This window comes from Eleutherodactylus coqui, chromosome 5 (genome assembly GCF_035609145.1).
Source record: "Eleutherodactylus coqui strain aEleCoq1 chromosome 5, aEleCoq1.hap1, whole genome shotgun sequence".
Lineage (NCBI taxonomy): Eukaryota > Metazoa > Chordata > Amphibia > Anura > Eleutherodactylidae > Eleutherodactylus > Eleutherodactylus coqui.
In genome coordinates, this window is record NC_089841.1 from 219,322,046 (window position 1) to 219,343,105 (window position 21,060).

The 21,060-nt window shown below is 43.7% G+C and overlaps 1 protein-coding gene across 1 annotated transcript in view; it reads left to right on the forward strand.

The window, feature by feature from the left end:
* LOC136628938 (hemicentin-1-like) overlaps positions 1-21,060 on the forward strand; it is a 103,718-nt gene continuing 82,658 nt past the window's right edge. The window contains exons 1-2 of the mRNA XM_066605011.1: positions 1-48; positions 20,822-20,892. Of these exons, the coding sequence (XP_066461108.1) occupies positions 20,829-20,892 (64 nt within the window). The 5' untranslated portion in view covers positions 1-48; positions 20,822-20,828. The remainder of the gene's footprint in view (positions 49-20,821; positions 20,893-21,060) is intronic.

Here is a 21,060-nt window from a genome sequence, read left to right on the forward strand (position 1 = left end):
AACAGTACAGAGCAAAGAATGACATCTTCTGTGGCCGTTGCTTCCCGGGTGAGTACATACACAATTACCGTCCGCTCACATGACTGTACAACTACTCATCAAGGAAACCCTGCACCCAACATGTCTTTAAGAACATGAATAGAAGATCAGCTAAAATTACTTTGTGAACTCCTTCTCTGGAGAAAATATTTTGGACTCTTCTGCTTTTGGCAAGCTGAAAAATATCAATTTTTAGAAAAATCGGCACATTTTTATTTCAGTAGCCTCTAGATCTGCCTCATTAGTAATGTATTCATGGATCCAATGCATAGTTTGCACTCCTTTAACAGGAACATAGGAAACTAGAGAGCATCATACTGATTTACCCCAAGTTCAGATATGTCATACCGCTACATGCTGGCAGACGCCACTAGGGGGAACTTGCTGCATATTTATATTGCTTCCATTGACTTTAACTGTATCATTTAACTTTTTGGCTGTTTGAAGGTAAGCACTGTGCTGGCACTATGTATGATTGGGCACTCTGTTGGGGGCAATCTGCGGCATTGTTGGATTACTTTTGAAGCACTTTGTTGGCATGATTTTCGATGACGGAATATGCAGGCACTGATTATATGGGGCACTTTGCTGGCACTATTCTTTATACCAGGCAGTTTGCCACCACTACATATAACGATGTATTTTTTAGTATTTTATGAAGGCAGATAAACGTTTTTAACACATGGCTGAAACATATTTTATAAAACTAATGAACTTTGGATTGTATTTCCATAACTGGTTCTAAATGAAAATGTGTTTGTGCTATTCAGTCCCTTATCAATCACATCAAATCTGCTTTCTTACATCTTATATAAAGCGATATACGGTATTTGTCTGCACTGATTATACTGTTATAGCATGTATAGTGGTGTGCTGGGCTTTTTACAGTTTTGTGATATATTTTTAATTTTTACTATAGGTTATGGTAGAAATTGGGGGTTCCGCTTTCCTGCTCTGCTCGGGGACAGGAAAGGGGAATCCCTGCAGCTGAATGGTTCAGTCTCAGGATGGAACCGAACAGCCTGGACAGACCCCATTGATTATAATGGGGTCCATCCACTTTCTGCCCAGCTGCTTGGCTTTTTGATGGAAGGAAAAGTGCTACATGCAGCGCTGTTTCTTCCAGTATTTTGAGCCGGATCTGTGACTTTTCTTCACTTGTGGTTGTCTGCATATATATGTATATATTAATAATAATTTTTTGGAATGCTGTTGATGGCTCACCACTATTTTTATTGCCTTTAATATCAAATGAATATGTAATTCATTCCTAGGGAATTCGGTGAGTCACAAAAAGTCATAGAGACTCTTCAGGAGTAAACCAATGGATTTGCAATAACTTGTATCTATTCTGAGAGGAGTTAAGTGAGGGTTCTAGATTGGTGATAAGTAGATGCATGCCATATATAAGTGTAAGAAAAAATAAGTGAACCTTTCGAAATTACTGTAATTGGATTGCTGTATTGATTACTAACAATTATGGTCTGAATGAGATCCACGTCATAGACAAACACAGTCTAAGGGCTCATTCACATGACTGTATGCGTGAAACACTGGGAATCCCGCAGCATTTTACTGGTCTGTGTTAGCCAGCAGACACCATGTATGGCAGCGAGTGCACATCGCATGACCACATGCAGCCATGCGCAGGGTGACTGTCTTTTTTTTTTTTTTTTAATAGCAGGGTTGTATATGTATCACTGCCCAAACACAATGTATTCCATACGCTGCCTATAGGAAAGAATAGGGCTCACGCTGCGTAATACAGCATGCTGCGATCTTTTTCTTGGGCGTATCTACACGCAGTGTTTACTCGCTAATGTGAATGGATCACTGAAAGTCCATTTACTTTTATTGACTCCATTCATCACATGTCACGCCGTCATGCATTGTGGGCGTAATATGCACCAAAATCACGGTCATGTCAATGAGCCCTTACTAAACTAATAGCATGCAAGCATGTCTTTTATTGAGCACATTAAGTAAACATCCACAGTGAAGAAAAAAAATAAGTAAACCTCTGTTATTGACTTCACCAGAGCTAATTGGCAACAGGTGTTAAAGTTAAAGAGATGAGAAATGTGGTTTTCACAGGTGCTTTGCCTATTAAATAGAGGCATACCAAGCCTGATTACTGACAAATGTGTTCTCAAGAGGTCTAGTATGAACTATGCCTTAATATAAACAACTATCAAAAGACATCTTATAAAAACAGCCTGTTCACCCAGTTATAACTTCTAAGTATAAGTTTATTGAAATTGTGTGTAACACTCAAGGTTGTTGAGTACAAAAGAGATGTAACATGTTATCATTTCAATAAAAAAAATATTGGAATAAAAAAAAGCAATTTTATAAAGATGTATTAGGCTGGAAAAGTACACAAAAGCAGTGCTAAATACCCGGGTGTACATCAGCCCACAGCTATATCCAAAGGGAGAAAATTCTTGACTGTTGCTACTCACCTTGGGAGTGAGTGTCCTGTTAAGATCAGTCCAAGAGAACAATGGGCAATCCTGAAAGGTGTAAGGCCCTGTTTTACAGACAGTATCCAGCCCCCTTTATCACAGTCGTTGGTCCCCTCACAGATCCAGTTTGCAGAGAAAAACCAACATTGCTGCTCGTGCAGCATAATAGTCCAATTCTATCAATCACACTAACAGTATAATCCTTACATACAATAATAGGCACTATTGGCACTAATCTGGCCTCATCTGAATTTACTGCGCCCTACAACCTTGAGGTACCTTTACACGGGGCTCTTATCACCCGAGTAATCTCCAGAAACAGCTGAATAGGGAGCTAGTCATATTATGTACACATGGCCACCAACAGGATATTGAGTGAGAAATTGCTCACTTGTTGGAGTCGCTTGGCTTTTAGCTCACCTAGAAACCAAGTGACTATCAGCTTGTGTAAACAGGTAGTCGTTAATCTATGCACGACTGCCTGTTTGCAGTGAATGGAGGCGGTCGGCCGGAAGAGATCTCCAGCGCTATCTGCCTCCATTCTCTGAACGACTATTGCTCTTGTGTGAAAGCACAGCAGTGATTGTCAGTGGGGCAGATGTTGGACAGTTATTCCCTATAAAGGTACCTTTAGCCACCAAAACACCTCCTCACCACGATACATGAACTTAAACAATATCCACCCAGTGTTTAACCTGGAATGTGGAGCCACAATATAATACGCGGACAAGACACAATTGAGTATCAGCTCACTACACAAACTAACTTATACTCATTGTTGACAGAGAAGTCCTTAGGTTCAGGGTCCTTACAAGCTTCCTCTTGTGTGCTCTAATTCCAAAATGACTTACAGTACCAAGTCTGTTTTGTTGGTTGTAATCCTATCAGTTATTCATAAGTGTCCACAGGAGAATGCTCCAGCTGATGATGTGGCTCTGCTGAGCTGAGTTAGGATACCTGGCAGAATTGAGTGACATCATTACAGGGCTATGTCAAAACAGACAGGTAAACCTAGGCATTAATTAACCCTGTTAGGACTGGTCACCAGGAAGTTGGATAACACCACACCGTTTGCAGAACCAAGGAGTGAACAAGTTGAGGACCAAGGTGGACGTACTGAGCAAACTGAAGACCAAGCACCAACTGCAGACACAGGAACAACAGGAGCAGCTGCGCCATATGCATACAAGATCAGACTCATACACCAACACTGCAGCAGAGGCTGTCAGGTCTGAGGCCTCTATATAGTGGTGAAGAGATGACAAACAATTTACAGCTGGGTGGAAGAGGCAGAACCAATTTAACCATGGATGTGCTGGAAAAAAGGCAATCCCCTATTTCAAAGAACGACTCCCTTGTCTGCCCGACCTAACACTTTGCAAGTTGATCAGTTGACATGTGAATGCCAATCTGTGCCACAATGACCTGCAGCTGTAACTGGCTGTGGAAATGATGGTGTTCTTAGCTGTCAGCTACAGGGGAAGGTACAGATTGTGGAGTATGCCCTGAATGGGAGATGTATGTAGTGGCACCAATGTGCTTCTGGGAAGTGAAGTTAAGGGATGTTAAAGGGGAAGGTTTGGCACAAATAGGAGAGGGATTTAACAGTACTGTATTCCCTTATATGGTGTACAAAATTCCTTTGTAAGATTGCTATATACCAGTATATGGTCACTGTATGGTAGTAAAATTGGTCTTTGAATAGTAATTTTTTATGTGGTTTACCCTAAGTCCTTGTCACTCGTGACGCCACCATTCCATCCTCTGCGGTGAACCCATAAGGTGACAATAAAGAGTCCACAGAGTTAATGTTTCAGAGCTAAATCGGGAACGGCCAGTAGAGCTCATTTACTTGAAGTTTAAGTTACAGTCCAAAACAAATTGCATCCATCATCAGGACACTGGTGCAGGCAAATTAGTGGTCTGACAGGGAGGTTCTCTCAGATTGCTCCAGACAATCCGCAGTCAAGTTTTCTGCGTGACCCGGTTCTCGGCAAACTTCTCTCTTTCTCTCTCTCTACCGGTATACACTCACGTTTATGAAAAGGCATTCAGTGCTGCATGGCGGGTTCTCATACACTTGCAGTCCTCCAGGTCACTAGCATCGAAGCCTGGGTAGAGTGCGCCCAGGAACATGCAAGACAATCGCTCAGCCTCTTCCATCCTGGGGCTTGTTGTAGGACCAGGCACAGTTCTCAGACCAAGATTAAGGCTAGTAAGACAGACCAAGACTACTCCTTGCATACACTTTGCAATTACATATATATTACATGGTCACATAACACACAAGATACATTTTCCAGCCATGACCCAGACAGTAACCCATTTAGTGCTGCAGAGGTGCAATGCACATCAAATTCACTCACATAGTTGCATTCATACTTATGGAGGGGCCCTGTTACCCTAGGCCACTACACTTTCAGTTCTTCCATGGGCATGTTTGTATCCGCCTTGATTGCATAGGTAATGGCAATGGTATTGCAGTATTTGAGGCTTGTATAGTGGCATTATTAATACTGGTCTTTGTATAGTGACTGTATTATGTGTTGTTGGTACAATATTTTATCATTGAAGGCTCCAGTTTTAATTTTACCTAGCCTTGGGTTTGAAAATACCGAACAAAATACATCCGTATAAAAAGTGACCATATTTAGGTCCCCGGACTGTCTGTGTAGAACAGAAAACTCTGGGAGTCACAATGCCAAGGTTCACCTGATGGGCCCAAAAGGAGCTCCCCCCTCACTTTATTAACACTGCATTCAATATTAATCACAATGTTTTAATGGTTAAATGGCTGTTAATGTGGGAACATAGTTGTTAGTGATAACGGCTAGAGATGAGCGAACGTACTCGGTTCGGGTGTTTTTGGACCCGAACACCGCTTTTTCCGAGTAACTGACTACTCGGACAAAAAGATTCGGGGGGCGCCGGGATGCACGGGGGGTTGCAGAGGGGAATGAGGGGGGGGGAAGAGAGCTCCCCCCTGTTCCCCACTCCCCCCCCCCCCCCGCGCTCCACCCCGGCGCCCCCCAAATCTTTTTGCCTGAGTAGTCAGTTACTCGGGAAAAAAGGTGATAGCCTTCCTTATTCAGAATCCCTTTTACCCTGTACAAATCTCCCACCTTACCAGCACCAAAGCAACTCCAGACCATCACATTACCTCCACCATGCTTAACAGATGGCGTCAGGCATTCTTCCAGCATCTTTTCATTTGTTCTGCGTCTCACAAACGTTCTTCTTTGTGATCCAAACACCTCAAACTTGGATTCATCCGTCCACAACACTTTTTTCCAGTCTTCCTCTGTCCAATGTCTGTGTTCTTTTGCCCATCTTAATCTTTTTCTTTTATTGGCCAGTCTCAGATATGGCTTTTTCTTTGCCACTCTGCCCTGAAGCCCAAAATCCCGCAGCCGCCTCTTCACTGTAGATGTTGACACTGGTGTTTTGCGGGTACTATTTAATGAAGATGCCAGTTGGGTACCTGTGAGGCGTCTGTTTCTCAAACTAGAGACTCTAATGTGCTTATCTTCTTGCTTAGTTGTGCAATGCGGCCTCCCACTTCTTTTTCTACTCTGGTTAGAGCCTGTTTGTGCTGTCCTCTGAAGGGAGTAGTACACACCGTTGTAGGAAATCTTCAATTTCTTAGCAATTTCTCGCATGGAATAGCCTTCATTTCTAAGAACAAGAATAGACTGTCGAGTTTCAGATGAAAGTTCTCTTTTTCTGGCCATTTTGAGCGTTTAATTGACCCCACAAATGTGATGCTCCAGAAACTCAATCTGCTCACAGGAAGGTCAGTTTTGTAGCTTCTGTAATGAGCTAGACTGTTTTCAGATGTGTGAACATGATTGCACAAGGGTTTTCTAATCATCAATTAGCCTTCTGAGCCAATGAGCAAACACATTGTACCATTAGAACACTGGAGTGATAGTTGCTGGAAATGGGCCTCTATTCACCTTTGTAGATTTTGCACAAAAAACCAGGCATTTGCAGCTAGAATAGTCATTTACCACATTAGCAATGTATAGAGTGCATTTGTTTAAAGTTAGGACTAGTTTAAAGTTATCTTCATTGAAAAGTACAGTGCTTTTCCTTCAAAAATAAGGACATTTCAATGTGACCCCCTAACTTTTGAACGGTAGTGTACAAAAACACACAAAAATGAGTACACTTTTCCAGGATTATCACGCTTCATTTGAGATCTCTTTGTGGTTCTTTTTGGATGTCACATTTTCCTATGCCATTTACCAATGGTATATTAAGCTGTTTAGGCTTCTCATATTCTTATTGATTAGTGTGGTTTCATACTTATTTTGGCAACCTTGCAGCTGCATATTTGTACAGGGTACTGCTTCCCACCCATCCCTATTTTTTTGGTGGTTGGGAGTGTCTTTTTGTAACTCTTACATGTTTTTAACTCTTGATGCACTTCTTTTGTGTGTGTTTTTGCATATCATCAATAAAGGCTGCTATATGCTTTTTTTTTCTACTTCGGGTCTAAATGACGTTTTTCTTTACAGACTCTTTGCTTTTATTGTTATTCACTAGTGTTCAGCCATAAGGTGATTGCACCTCTTCAAATTTATCTTTGGTGCCTGCTCATCTGTTTAAGTTACAAAAATTGTCAAAAATAGCATCAGCTGAGGGTGTATATATATGCCAAAATGCATGAAGAGCAGCGATTCGTAAAATAGACCATTTGGGGTCTTTCGAGTGGCGTCATTATGTAACATACATTTTGAAAAATTCTAACTAGACTCAAGAAGTGAGTCCAGGATACGCAGCCTACAGGCATTGACTCACAGCTATCCTTGTATAGCATTTATACAGAAAAATGTATCAATCTGATGATGGGTCTACTTTTGGACGCTTCCACACGGGCGACTTTATGGCGCGATTTTGTCGAAATGCGACAGTGCTACAAATTGCATGTATGTAGAGCTCATGCTTTCCTATGGGTTCTTCCACACAAGCAATGTTTTGTAGTCTGCGACATTGCGAGAGTACAAAATCCAAGCATGCCACGTACAGCAGCAATTTGTAATTTTTTTATTTTTTTGGTAACCCATGTTTCTCTATGGAGCCTTCCTTTCTGTAGGAAATCCTACTGTAAAAGCCCTAAACTAAGCAATAGCTGCATAAAATAAATAAATAAATAATAAATCACCTAAGAAGCACTGTCATCTCTGGCGCGTGTCTCGTCTTCCTTTTCGGCATTTGTCTTCAGTCTTCTGCCAGCCCTTTCTGGATTGGAGGATCTAAATCCCTGCCTCTAGGAAGGGCTGGCTGTGATTAGTTCTCGAGTGGCCGTGGCTCAGCCAATCAGAGCTAGCGCTCGATGAATAAATGGCTGTGATTGATTTATCGAGTGCCGGCTCTGATTGGCTGAGCCAGCACCCGAAAACCAATCACAGCCAGCCCTTCCTAGAAGCAGAGATTTTGATCCCCCAATCCAGGAAGGGCTGGCAGAAGACTAAAGGCAAGTGCCAGAGGGGAAGAGGAGACCCACGCCGAAGATGACAGCGCTTCTTAGGTGATGAAGTTTTTTTGTTTGTTTTTTTTTACTGCGGCTAGGGCTTATTTTCAGGGTAGGGCTTATATTTTAAGCCCCCTCCCCCGGAAAATCCTCACACATGGTGCTACAAAGTCGCGCAACTTTATAGTGACACAAAATTGTGTTATCGCCGTGAGAAAGCACAGCGATATCGCACGGACCACCAATGTGGTATTGCTTCAATTTTCTCACGTCCATATTCTGTCGCCCGCGTGGAAGTCGCCTTAATGGAGCGTTCATAATTCCTGTTACAGTATTCAATACTGATGCATCTTGTTGCTATTTGTCTTACCTATTCCGTTGAGAATCGTGCAGTCTAAAGAAAGTGCCTATGGGTGGATGAGCTGATGTTTACATCATCTACTCATTCGCTGGGGCCACGGAGAATCCGGGTATTAGAAGCCTTGAACTTATAGAAAAGACAGAGGTTTGTTTAATTGCTGATAGAGAAAGACATGCCCCTAAGCATGTTGAAAAGTTTTCTGAGGGGTCAAAACTATGTCTCACTGCTGATAGAGAAAGGCACACCTCGCATTCTTATACAGAAAAAAAACTAAATCATAACCTTTATTAAGGCCCTTTTAGACACAACGAGAATCGCTCAAAAAAAAAAAAATCCCTCAAATCCGTATTTTAAGCGATTTTCATTCTGTCTAAATGCAAAGACATCGTGCAGTTTTCGTGCATCGCTGAATTATAGCTTGCTAAAATTGAGTGATCAGCTGTTATCAGCAGAGCAGGCTGTTATCAGCCAGCTGCGCTGATAAGATTCCCTGTGCCTGTGTCCTGCTGTGAATTCACAGCTGGGATACTGGCAGTCAGCGGAAAAGAATACAGCTGTTTGTTTATGCAAAACAGCTGTATTCTTCTATTAGCAGCTGTGTCCCGCTCTGCTTGCATATTCTATAGTAGCTACTTAGCTACTATAGACTATGAAAAGATGATCGCTCAAAACTGTCACTCAAACTATCGTTTGAGCGACTTTTGAGCGATCATCTATCAGTGTACATGGGGCTTTAGTAATAAATAGATAAAATACTATAATAAAGTAAATACTCTCCTTTAAAAGAGCTGCGTACAAAATGGACATAAACCTCTCACACTCACATACGTTCCAATGGTAATATATATCAATATGGCACCGCAACACCAAGTGCCAAAAAATCATCCGTTTAATAATCCAAAAGCATATAGAAATAAATTAATCCTACACATTTCTGTTGTGTTTCAACTATCATCAGGGGTCTACATGTGCACAATATCTTCTGCGCTGACCTGCTAATTAGGGTATCAGTTTATTGTTGTTACATTTGCAGCGTCTGAGGAGCGGGCCCACAACCAAGGTGATGGCGGGGTAGATAAGGCTTTCTATGTCACGGTGGCTCTACCATCTCCTCCCCCGAGGGTAGCTTGGGACCTGACCAAGTTACTGCTGGGAGGAGTCACAGGGAAAGGGTAACTTGCAGTTACCTTAAAATGCAGTGTCACTCGTGATGACTCTGCGTTGAATCCTTGAGTTGTAATAAAAGTAGTCCACACAGGGATAACTTTTTGGACAAACCGGGAACGGTCGGTAATATCCGTTTACTTAACTTAAACAAAGTTCCAACAAAACAACAGCAGTTTGGCACAAGTTACACTTCTAGAAGGTGGTGTGACAGGAAGGCTCTCTCGGGGTAATCCAGGCAATCCACAGTCACAGTTATCTGTGTGATCCTGTTCCTGGCGACTCTCTTTCCCTCCTACTCTCTACCCGTCAACACTCACTCTTCAGGTGGTTTCCTCTCTCTCTCCCTCAGTGCTTAGTGGTAACACCCTGGCACATCCTGGGTAGGGCAGGCCCAGGCCAAGCTGAAGGATATCTCTCAGCTTCCTCCATTCTTCCTCCCACAGACCAATCAATGTCTGTGGGGTTCAGTCACTTGCAGACTTAGACTAGACTCTCTCTAGACTGCCTTTCATAGCATTCTCACCAACATATATATATAAAAACAGTCACATGACACATTTCTCAGACATAACCTAGACGTTAACTAGAGATGAGCGAACGTACTCGTTATGAGTACTTACGCACCCGAGTACCGCCATTTTCGAGTACTTCAGTACTCGCGCGCAAAGATTCGGGGGGCGCCGGGGGGCGGGGAGAGGCGTGGCGGTGCGGGGGGTAGCAGCGGGGAACAGGGGGGAGCCCTCTCTCTCTCCCTCTCCCCCCCACTCCCCACTGCTACCCCCGTGCCGCCACGGCGCCCCCCGAATTTTTTCGCCCGAGTACGGAAGTACTCGGAATTCGCGGTATTCGGGCGAAAAAGGGGCGTGGCCGAGCACGTTCGCTCATCTCTAACGTTAACCCATTCAGTGCTGCAAAGGTGCAATAAACATTTCAAATTCACACTACATAGAAGACATTGACAATACAATTAGCACAAGACAAACACCTAACATTATGGAGGTGCCCCGCTAACTTTGGGCCACTACACATTTGGTATTTAGACCCTATTTCATAGTACTACTAGTGTTCGAGGTATACTTCACTAATAAGCAGCTTCTCCCACTGAACCATGCCAGTGACGCAGTTGATAGGAGAACTAGAAATATACTTCAGCCTTCAAATGAATTAAAAATTCCTAGAGATAGCCCAGATCACTGTCAAAAACGCCTCCCATCACTTCAATAAAGTTGCAATCCTCCAGCATGGCTTTCAGTCATGTTGGAGGACTGGCAAATGTTACCCATTGTTTTCAATAAGAAACCTTGCATCTCACTTGCGTGCAGCTTGCACCTTGCACGCCGTGCGATATGTTTTCCAGTCCCAATGAAAACAATGGGCGATGCGTTCTGAGGAATGTGCAAAGATAAAGCATGCTGCAATGTATACGACTCCATTCCAAAGACTGATGTTCATATTCATACAAGATCTCTGCGTCTTGCAACGCTCAAATCTCATGTGATATTCTCATCCATGTGAAAGCAGCTTCATTTGAGCTACTTTCCATCTAATTACATTTTAACGCAGGCGGCGCTGCAGACACGGCTAGTCTATATGTGTTGTGAGATTGCTGAGGATTAGAGATGAGCGAGCGTACTCGGAAAAGCACTACTCGCTCGAGTAATTTGCTTTATCCGAGTATCGCTGTGCTCGTCCCTGAAGATTCGGGTTCCGGCACGGGGCGGGGAGCTGCAGGGGAGAGCGGGGAGGAACGGAGGTAAGATCTTTCTCTCCCTCTCTCCCGCCCGCTCTCCCCTGCTCCCCGCTGCGACTCACCTGTCAGCCGCAGCGGCACCCGAATCTTCAGGGACGAGCACAGCGATACTCGGATAAAGCACATTACTCGAGCAAGTAGTGCTTTTCCGAGTACGCTCGCTCATCTCTACTGAGGATATTACATAAGTTGCTTTTGGGAAATATGAACTTAGATCTTATCTCATTTTGCCGTTTAATCTGTGAGAAAATAAATATTGTACTTTCCCAGTAAAAATTATGCTGTATCAGTAAAATACGTGCAAAAATAGGAACCAAAGATGAGCAAATTCTAAATAATAGTTATCTATATAGATTTATATAAGCAAGACACAGCAAACCTATCTGCATTATACACAGAAGCGCACATTATTAATCCTATATAAGGGACTGGTTAGGGACCTTTCACACAGGATGGAATATTCCACAGCAGCGTTGCGAAATATGCCCTATTGCGGAATATTCAGCCCCAAAATCCACACTGCTAGCATGCAGATTTCGGTACAGAATTGAAAATAGCAGAATCCTACTGGCAATTCTGCATCAAAATCCACAGTTAGCGGTGTGGATTTTGGTGCAGAATTCAGGCACGGCTTGATAGGCCCCAGGGCTGCCTATGCAGAGTGCCTTTCACAAGGCCCCCAGCTGCCGTGACAACCGCACTGCATCCCGCTATCCTATTGCAGGAGGCCGTACGGGACCCCCGAACATCGAGTGCAGGCTGTTTCTTCTTCGCCTGCAACAGCTTCGATAAGCCGCATCGCTCATCGGAGCTGTTAACTCTTGAAATACCGCTGTCAATAAAATGCACTTACAAGCAGCTTCCTGGAACGGAACCTGATTGTAAGTAGGGGACATTCTATACTGTGGACATTCTATTTTTTGTTGTTTATTTGTATTTCCCGTGCCATCGCTTTACAATGACATGGGTACCTGCAGCCCATACGCAATGTTAATTGCATATGGACCGTGGGTTGGACAGCCTCCATTGACATCAATGGAGGCCGTCCTTGCGGATTCCGTGGCACTCTAGAGCATGCTGCGATTTTTCCTCCGCTCATGGAATATGCAATTCGTACCCGTGATTGTGGACAAAACATATATGGCTTTCCATGCCCACGTTTTACTGCGGATTGTCCGCGCAGACGGCGATCGCGGAATCTGCAATACAAATCCGCCCGTGTGAGCCCGCCCTCACTCTGACTGTGGGGGGAAGCAGGGTATTGTGAGTTTATATCAGAAAGAAGGAGCACTGGTCCAAACGGAGAGAAGAAATGAATCAGACCAGAAATTCAGACTGGTTTGTGTCAATTACCTGAAAACCTATATGTACACCCCTGCATGATGTCATAGTGTGGAGGTTCAAAGCTTTCTTAAATGGCAGGGGAAAAAATCATAGCTGAGTGGGTTAAAAAGTGATGATTCTAGAAGCGTGAAAACGTTTTATAGGCTGTGTGAAACCTGTGGGTGGAATATAAACCTCCTAACCTGCCTTGTAGAATGGTAGAGCAAGGAAAGAAGGTAAGATGTCTTGTGATACTTCATGTCATTTGTCAGGTTTTACCATGTAGTAAATACATATAGGTGCTTCCACCGCTAATTTAAATGTACTGTTCCTACATAGTTGCATGTAGCAGACTATTAGATAGAAGTATCCTAGGCTTCAATGCCCATTCTGTCATATACCATAGTAGGTGAATGTCACCCTACGTGGTTCCTGTGGCATTTCTGCAGAACTAGTAGTTATTTTACTGTGACAATATTTCACATGCTAAGGCCTCCCTCCACACAGGCGGTTTTTTCAGCGTTTAGTGCTGTGTTTTCAGCGCTGCGTTAACACTGTACAACGCTCCCATTCATTTCAATGGGGCTGCTAACGCAAGCGTTAATGTGTCATGCACTCATTATCACAGTTTTAGGCCCCTTGTCCACGGCCGAGGCGTAATATCGCTAGCGATATTCTCCTGAAGGAAGGAAGGGGGGCGTAGGAGAGCTGTCAGGTCTCCTGCGTGAGCCTATCTAACAGATAGGCTCACCAGAGAGAATTGTGGCAATCGCAGCATGCCGCGATTTAAATCCTGCGAGCAGAGAATCGCTATGATCCTCCACTCGTAGACGCCAGAGCTGCGCTTTCCATAGCAACACTACGGAAAGCTTTTCAGGGCGTAATAAATCACCCGCGGATGATCGCCCGTGGACAGACAGCCTTAGTGATGCACAACAATTATACTCTTTCAGATATATCAAATGTTATGTTTATAAGGTGCCTGCATTCAGGAAGACTAAGGCTGGGTTCACACAGAGCGAGCGAATTTGCCACGGAATTTCGCTGCGGCAAATCCGCCTGCGGCCGCTAACCCCGGAATTGGCCAGCCATGTGGACGAGATTTGTCAAGAATCTCATTCACACAGGGTGGACAATCTGTCGCGGCAAAGTCTGCATTAGCCGGCGCTGCGGCGCGGATTCCCGGGGCGCAGCATGTCTATTTTTTTTTTTTCATTGCGGCCTCACTCTTCTCTATGGGAGAGCTGATCGCAACGGAAAAGCATGCAGCGAAGCCGCTCCAAAACCCACAGCCAAGTGCCGTGGGTTTTGAAGCTGCGCTTATCCCACGGAAATCTCGCAATTTTTTACTGCAGCAAAACCGCAAAATTTCTGCAGTGAAGCCGTCTCATGGGAACCCAGCATCAGACTATGAAATGAGGTAACCATCCAGCTTCAAATGCACATGTAGGGCTATGAATGTGACAGGATGCTCAAAAATACACCTGTGTGTATAGAAGTATGCATGTAAAACTGTGCCTGGGGAAGAGCGTGCCTGCGGTGCAGATTTCACCCCTGGACCCTCACAGAATCAGCTGGTATTTCACCAGCATTGCATATGAATGGGATAAGTTATGGTCCATTCACACACTCTGAAAAAAAAATCAGCGCGAAATAAAGAACACGTGGATTTTAAAACCCATAAAGTTCATTTTTGCCACAAATCCACCTGGAAATATCTGTGCAGTCAGCTTGGTTCTATTAATGTATGTATATACTAAACTTGGTTCTGTCACTATATCAATATACAAGGCTTACGTTCCTTCCTTCTTATACTGGGCTTGGTTTGGTTACTGTATTTATGCGCTTACCTTGGTTCCCGGTGTGCCTCTATTCAGTAACCTTGGTTCTCTTACCATACAAATGTACTAAGCTGTTTCTACTACAATATTTATGTTGTGGCATTGGTTTTGGAACTGTATGTATGCACTAGGCTTGGTTTGGTCGTTGTATATATGCATTACACCTACATATTTAATGGACTGGTAAACAGCTTTGGAATTCTGAAGCTGGTAACAGGGGCCAATATTTTTTAAAGAGCCCAGCGCTCATGGTATCTCTAGTCGTGATGGTCATCTTAATCAGCTGGGCAATAAAATTGTGCAGAATTTCGCAAAATCGAATCAGGTTAGTCCAAACTGATTTTTGGAAAAAATAAAATTTCCTATTATGCCTCCTGCAGAGGTCAGCGTGCAGCAAATCAGCAGCCAGGATGCTTTGCTGATGTCACAAAATGTGTCCTCCATCCTGCATATGGGCAATAGTTTCATTGGAAGCCGGCATCACAAGACCTAGCCATGTATAACATAGGCACATTTTACAGTTGAGCCCAGGACAGAGAAGCTGCATCATGTTTATATGACTACATAAAATGTAGTTTATTTTAATAGGGACAGATATTCTACAAAGGATTTATTGCTGCTGGGTGTGAAAGCTTGTATAGAAGTAGAGAACCTAAATGGGGTTCTACTGGAGGGAGCAGAGAAAGCTGTTGCATCAGGTTTATATGCCTATACGAAATGTGATTTGTACATTGAGAGAGGGTATATTTCTGATGCTGTTAACATATATAGCAGCAAAGCAGACAGACAAAGTACGCTTTGGTGTGGGGAATATTGCAGTTCTCTGTTTAGTTCTCATATGTAATTCAAAGGGCTCCTGTCCACGGGCGAATTTTCACTGTGTTCCCTGCAGCGATAATCTGGCCACGGGGAGCGCAGTGAACGCTTCCCATAGCGTTGCTATGGAAAGCACAGCCCCCCTATCCACGAGTGGAGAATCATAGCGATTCTCCACTTGCAGCCGACAAATCAAAGTATGCTGCAAATTGCCGCGATTCTTCACGGTGAGCCTATCAGCTGGCTCCTGCTCCCCAACGGTGGCTCCCGGAGATCTGGAGATCGCAACGCCCGTGGACAGGCATCCAAAGTCACCAGTTCAACCAGTACAAACTATTTTCAGACCTTACACAGCTAACTGAGATTGCTGCCTATTTAGTTGGCAGTGCTTTTTTTTGTTAAAATTGAAGAAAACTAAACAGGGAAACAGCAAATGCACACAGTGCATGTCAGTGACCTATTTTAAAGTCGCCAGTCCAGCCACTATAAATTATTTGCAGACCTTAAGCAGCTAGTAGTAGGGTTTGGGAAATTTAATTACGCTTCACCAAACGGGGACAGCTGAAAAGATACAAGCTATACACTGTGGCCCTCTATTCTCGCATGTTGTGCCTCCCAGGAATTGCAGCTTATTTAGTTGAAAGTAGTTTTTTTTTGTTAATATAAAACAAAAATAAAACCAAAAAGAGAAATAGCAAATACACACAGTGCTTGTCAGCAGTCTTAGACATTGTTTAGTCGCCAGTCTGGCCACTATCAATTATTTGCAGGCCATTTGCAGCTGGAAGTGATTCTCTGCAAACCACAAAGATAGCTAATAAGCTGCAGAAAACGACACTAAGGCCCCTGTCCCCGGGCGACGGGTGTTGTGGTAACCCACAGCGGATCCCTGCCACAGGAGCCGTCGCCCGGAAGCAGGAGCTGGCCGACGGATCTCCGCTGTCAGTCTATCTGACAGATAGGCTGATCACGGAGAATCGCGGCAATTCGCAGCGTGCTGTGACTTGCCGTCCGCAAGCGGAGAATCGCAACGATTCTCTGCTTGTGGACACTGGGCTTCAGACGGCGTGATTCGCCGGCAATTTGCCGCCAGCGAAATCACACCCATGGACAGGGGGCCTAAAAGGTAAAGTTTTCTAAAGCACAAGAAGCAGCTGTAGCTCCACAATGTTTTTTTGAGTATCGTCTTCACCTGGAAGAATCACTCCTCGTAAAATGTATACCATTCCTTTTATAACAAGCAGCACACCTGCTGTCTTTCTTGGCACAATTTTTGATCTACAAGACCCTATGTGGGCCTTCTTTTGTTTTCAGTGACTCACTTGTGCTATGTTTGACCCCTACACCACTGTATACTATTTTTACCAATTTTTGGGTGGAACACAGTGTTCCCTAGATGCATGGCTGAATTTTCATGCAATTTCAAGGGCTTTGGCTGCATTGGAGACTTTCTGGAGGGCAAATTAGTGAACCAGACTTTTACTCCCATCGATTTTAACGGTAATCAGAATTGACCGTCTGAATTCACGATGATTTTCGTGAAATCAGCCTGATACTGACACAAACTGATTATTTCACTAATCTCTTATCATAATCCTTAATTCCCCCCATACAGCTGACATGGAATACAGTTGCACGGGAAATGTCCAGCTGACCACAGCTTCCCCTTGCAAAACAGAAGTTTGCCAAGGATTCTAGCAGCTCCAATATATAAGAATTGTCTGTAGTGAGACAACCTCTTTAACCCAGTCACCAGATCGGTCCATTCTAATAATGGAAAACATCTTATATCTAAAAGGGAAAGACCTGTTTAACATAGATCCCCTTCTTCACCCAGCAATGTCCCTCACAATAAGGGAGCCAGACTAGAGGTTTAGGATATAATTTCAATTTAAAGGAGTTTTCCAGGCAAAAACTATGGATGATCTATCCTCAGGATAGGTCATCAATAGCTAGTCACCGGGGACCCACCACACGGGATCCCCAGCGATCACCTGATCCCCAAGCCCTCTGTCACTGCAGCGAGCCAGATGTGCGTCGTGGAACATGGGACCGGAATTGGCCTAGCTGGCTTCACTCCCATTGAAATTAATGGGAGCTGAGCCGCTATTATACATCTGCCTCTGACACTAGGGTCAGCTGCAGAAGTGTATTAGCAGCTTTGGCTCCCATTGATTTCAATGGGAGTGAAGCCAGCTAGACGACCTCCGGTCCTGTTTCCTATGATGCATGTCCGTCCCGCTGCAGTGATAGCAGGCCAGGCGATCACAGGAGAATCTGTGCAGTGGGCACCTAGCAATTAACTATTGATGACCAATCCTGAGGATAGGTCATCGATTTGTTTTTGTCCAGAAAACCCCTTTAAAGCAGAACTATCCCCAGAATAAGGATCAGAAACTGAAGGCTGCACAGTATGCATATTGCGTAAAGATGACTTCCACTTATTGAGAATAATGAATAAAACAAAAATAAACATAGAAAATCTGGCATTAAAAAATGATGCCCAAAATAGAAAAATATAAGGCAATGACTTTTGCATTTGGTGGACACAACACAGTGCTTCAGAAGTGTTAAATGATGTGATTTACCCTTCAGTTCTGCAAAGGGGGATTGACAGCCGCTTCATAGTAGGGTCATCATGAAATCAGGGCAATGTAGTGAACTTTCCTACATTTCTAAGATCTTACATGTATGAAGAACACACATGGAGGCCTTTTATGCGACTCGGTTACTGCCATACTACATAGCAACATGTAATTTATTCTCTACAGCAGCAGAGAGCAAATTACAATTCTGTAGAATAGAAACAATGATAGTTTTGACAGAAGCTCTCCGTGTAGTTCAATTTAGTGACCAGGCTGAAGGTTCACTGCCCATGGCAGACAACTATAAGGGCTCTCTCACACGAGTTTTTTTCGTGGGCGTATCCTCCACTCCGGGAGCACGCAGCAGTATGCAATGCATTGCGTAGTTGCAGTGTACCGATAATACCCCATACACTATCTTGACAAGTATGCATGTGTAATACGCACCAAGATACTGCATGCGGTGTGCGTGAGGCACGGTTGAAAGTAACGTAAGGGCTCAGCACCTCGGACAGATATTTGCTGCAGAATCCGCGGCGGGCGTCTGCACCGCGGATCCGCAGCAAATAGCGCCCATAGCATGCTATGGGAAATTGATTCTTCCTGTACACTTCCATAAACCAACTACGGTTTCCGGAGGAAAAATTTGCAGCATGCTCCATTTTTCCAAGGATTCCGCGTGGATGGCTTTAATTGAAGTCAATCTAAGCCATCTGATCTGAGGCCCTTCTGCAGTCACATTGCAGAAAGGTCAAGCAGTAGTTAAAAAATAAACCTGTACTGTGTATGTCCGATGGCTTGCCTGTGCGGACCATCCGCAGTACAAAAGAGAATGAACAGTGACATGTACGCACAGAAGCCGCTGCTGGCAGAGCCCAATTCTGCTACGGGATTCCGCATGTAGAATCTGGCTCTGCAGTGTGCAAGGGGCCAAAAGTTTGCTACTGTGTATCATGAGCGCAAATCCCAGAAAAAAGAGCCCTAACATTCTGTTAGTGAATTAAGAGGAAGAAGAGGTCTAGAGCAGAAACAGATTATCCTAAGGCTGGGTTCACATGGAGCTGATTTTCCGTGGAAATTCAGTGCGGAAGTTCGCTGCGGCAAATCCACATGCCGCCGCTAATCCCGGGATTCGCCAGCCATGTGGACGAGATTTCTCAGAAATCTTGTCCACACAGGACGGCAAATCCGCTGCGGCTAAGCCGGCAGAAGCCGCTGCTGCGGTGCGCATTTGCCGACCGCAGCATGTCTATTTTTTTTTTCCCGCTGCGTCCGCGCTCTCCTCTATGGGAGCGCCGGCCGCAGTGGAAGAGCGAGCGGCCGGGCCGCTTCAAAACCGCTGTGGGTTTTGAAGCAGTGGTTCTCCCAGCGGAAATCTTGCGGTTTTTCGCTGCGGCCAAACCATGGGATTTCCGTCGGGAATCCACCCCATGGAAACCCAGCCTTAAAGTAATATTGACAAGCAGCAGACTGATTGCAGAAGATTCTATGACTGTAATAAGTTCTGTTCGCCTGAATGGGGTTATTTTCACAGCAAAGACCTGGATTTCTGCAAGCCGCATTCAGATGAATGGGACAGTCAGTCAAAAATCTCTGCAAAAAATCTGCTATGTGTGAATAGCATGTAGGCTCCACAGAGGGTAGTGCCTAGAGAATCTAAGACCATTGTGAAGGTTTCGTTTTTCTCTTAAGATATACTTTAACAAGTCCCACTTTGATATTGACTGCACCATCCACTAGATAGCGATATGTCACAATACCCTACTGCACACATGCCCGATTTGGTTTGTTTTATCATATTGATTTATATGTTACTGTTTAATCCAGTGGTTATTACCAAACTTTCTGAAGGTGCAACTAATTTTTGGGGAAGACTTTTGTTTGCAAACCCTCACAACCACCATCATAATTGGCCCCATTCAAAAAATAAAAGTCCCTGTAAAACCAAAAACACGTATATGGTGCAACAATGGCATGAAATATTCTGTATCACTTTTTAAAAAAACATATCTTTTTTTTTTAACAAAATGCGTATAGCTTTTACCAGTTGTTTATTATTGCACTTGTCAGTCAACAGCATGGCGCACAGACTGGAAATAATGTGCCGTTGCACTTCACTGCTTATATATAGTTGGATTGCTTCCAGAAGACTCCAGCATCATCTAGCTACACAGTGAGGGCATTAAAACATATTTAAATTGTCGACAAAACAAAGGTAAACTAATTTGGCTACTAGGCAACAAATGGCAAAGCACCATTTTCGATTTGCATTGACCCGTTCCTGCATCACAATAGTAGTTTGAATGATATTTACATACGCATTATGTCTTGCAGTTACCAAGTAGCCCAATCTGCTTATCTTTATTTTGTGGACTTTCCAGCATGTTCAATAGCATGTGCCATTCATAGCTAGATGGCACTGAATGACACAGCATTTCCAGTCTATACACCATACTGTTGACCAACAAGTCAATATTTGTATATTAAACAACTACTACCCGCTATACACATTTTATTAAAGATAAATACATTTTTTTTACGTTTTTTTATTTTATTTTGTAAATCCCTTTATAGCCCCTCCAGCTCTTTACACGACCCCCCTGGGGACCCACACTAGTTTAATCAATGCTTAAGATACATTCATTCCCATGTAGCGGAACTGGTGTGGATTTTCTGCAGCGGAGAATCAGCACCAAAATCCATGTGAGATTTCTCATCAAAAACCTACAAAATCTGCCCATCGGTGCGGATTTTGACGCAGATCCACTGCAGACTTCACCCCTGCGATTGAAAGGGTGGAATCTGCTGCCGATCCTTGTCAATCACTACACAATATGGTGTGGATTTTGGTGCAGATCTTGGTGCAAGTTATGCTGCGTAGTTGGGTGCAGATCCACACCAAAATCCACTGCATGTGAATGTAACCTTATACTGTTTACAAAGCTTGGTCATACTGAATAACTGACCAATTGTACTTGTTGTTGTCTTTGTGGTTTAGGCTCCAGATGGCTCCACATAATAACTTTCTGCTTGCTTTGTTTTTGTGGAACAGTTACAGCATTATAAAAGGTAAGCAGTAAATGTTTCTCCAGTCATCAGACCTCCTATGCCTTACAAAACTGTGCTGTTTACTAAAAAGAACCTCCTGACATGTCTGCTTTAGGAAATACTTGTATTACACATGAAATATATATTTTCTTAGAATCCTATGTTGAGCCGTTTCTCTTATTCCTTCTG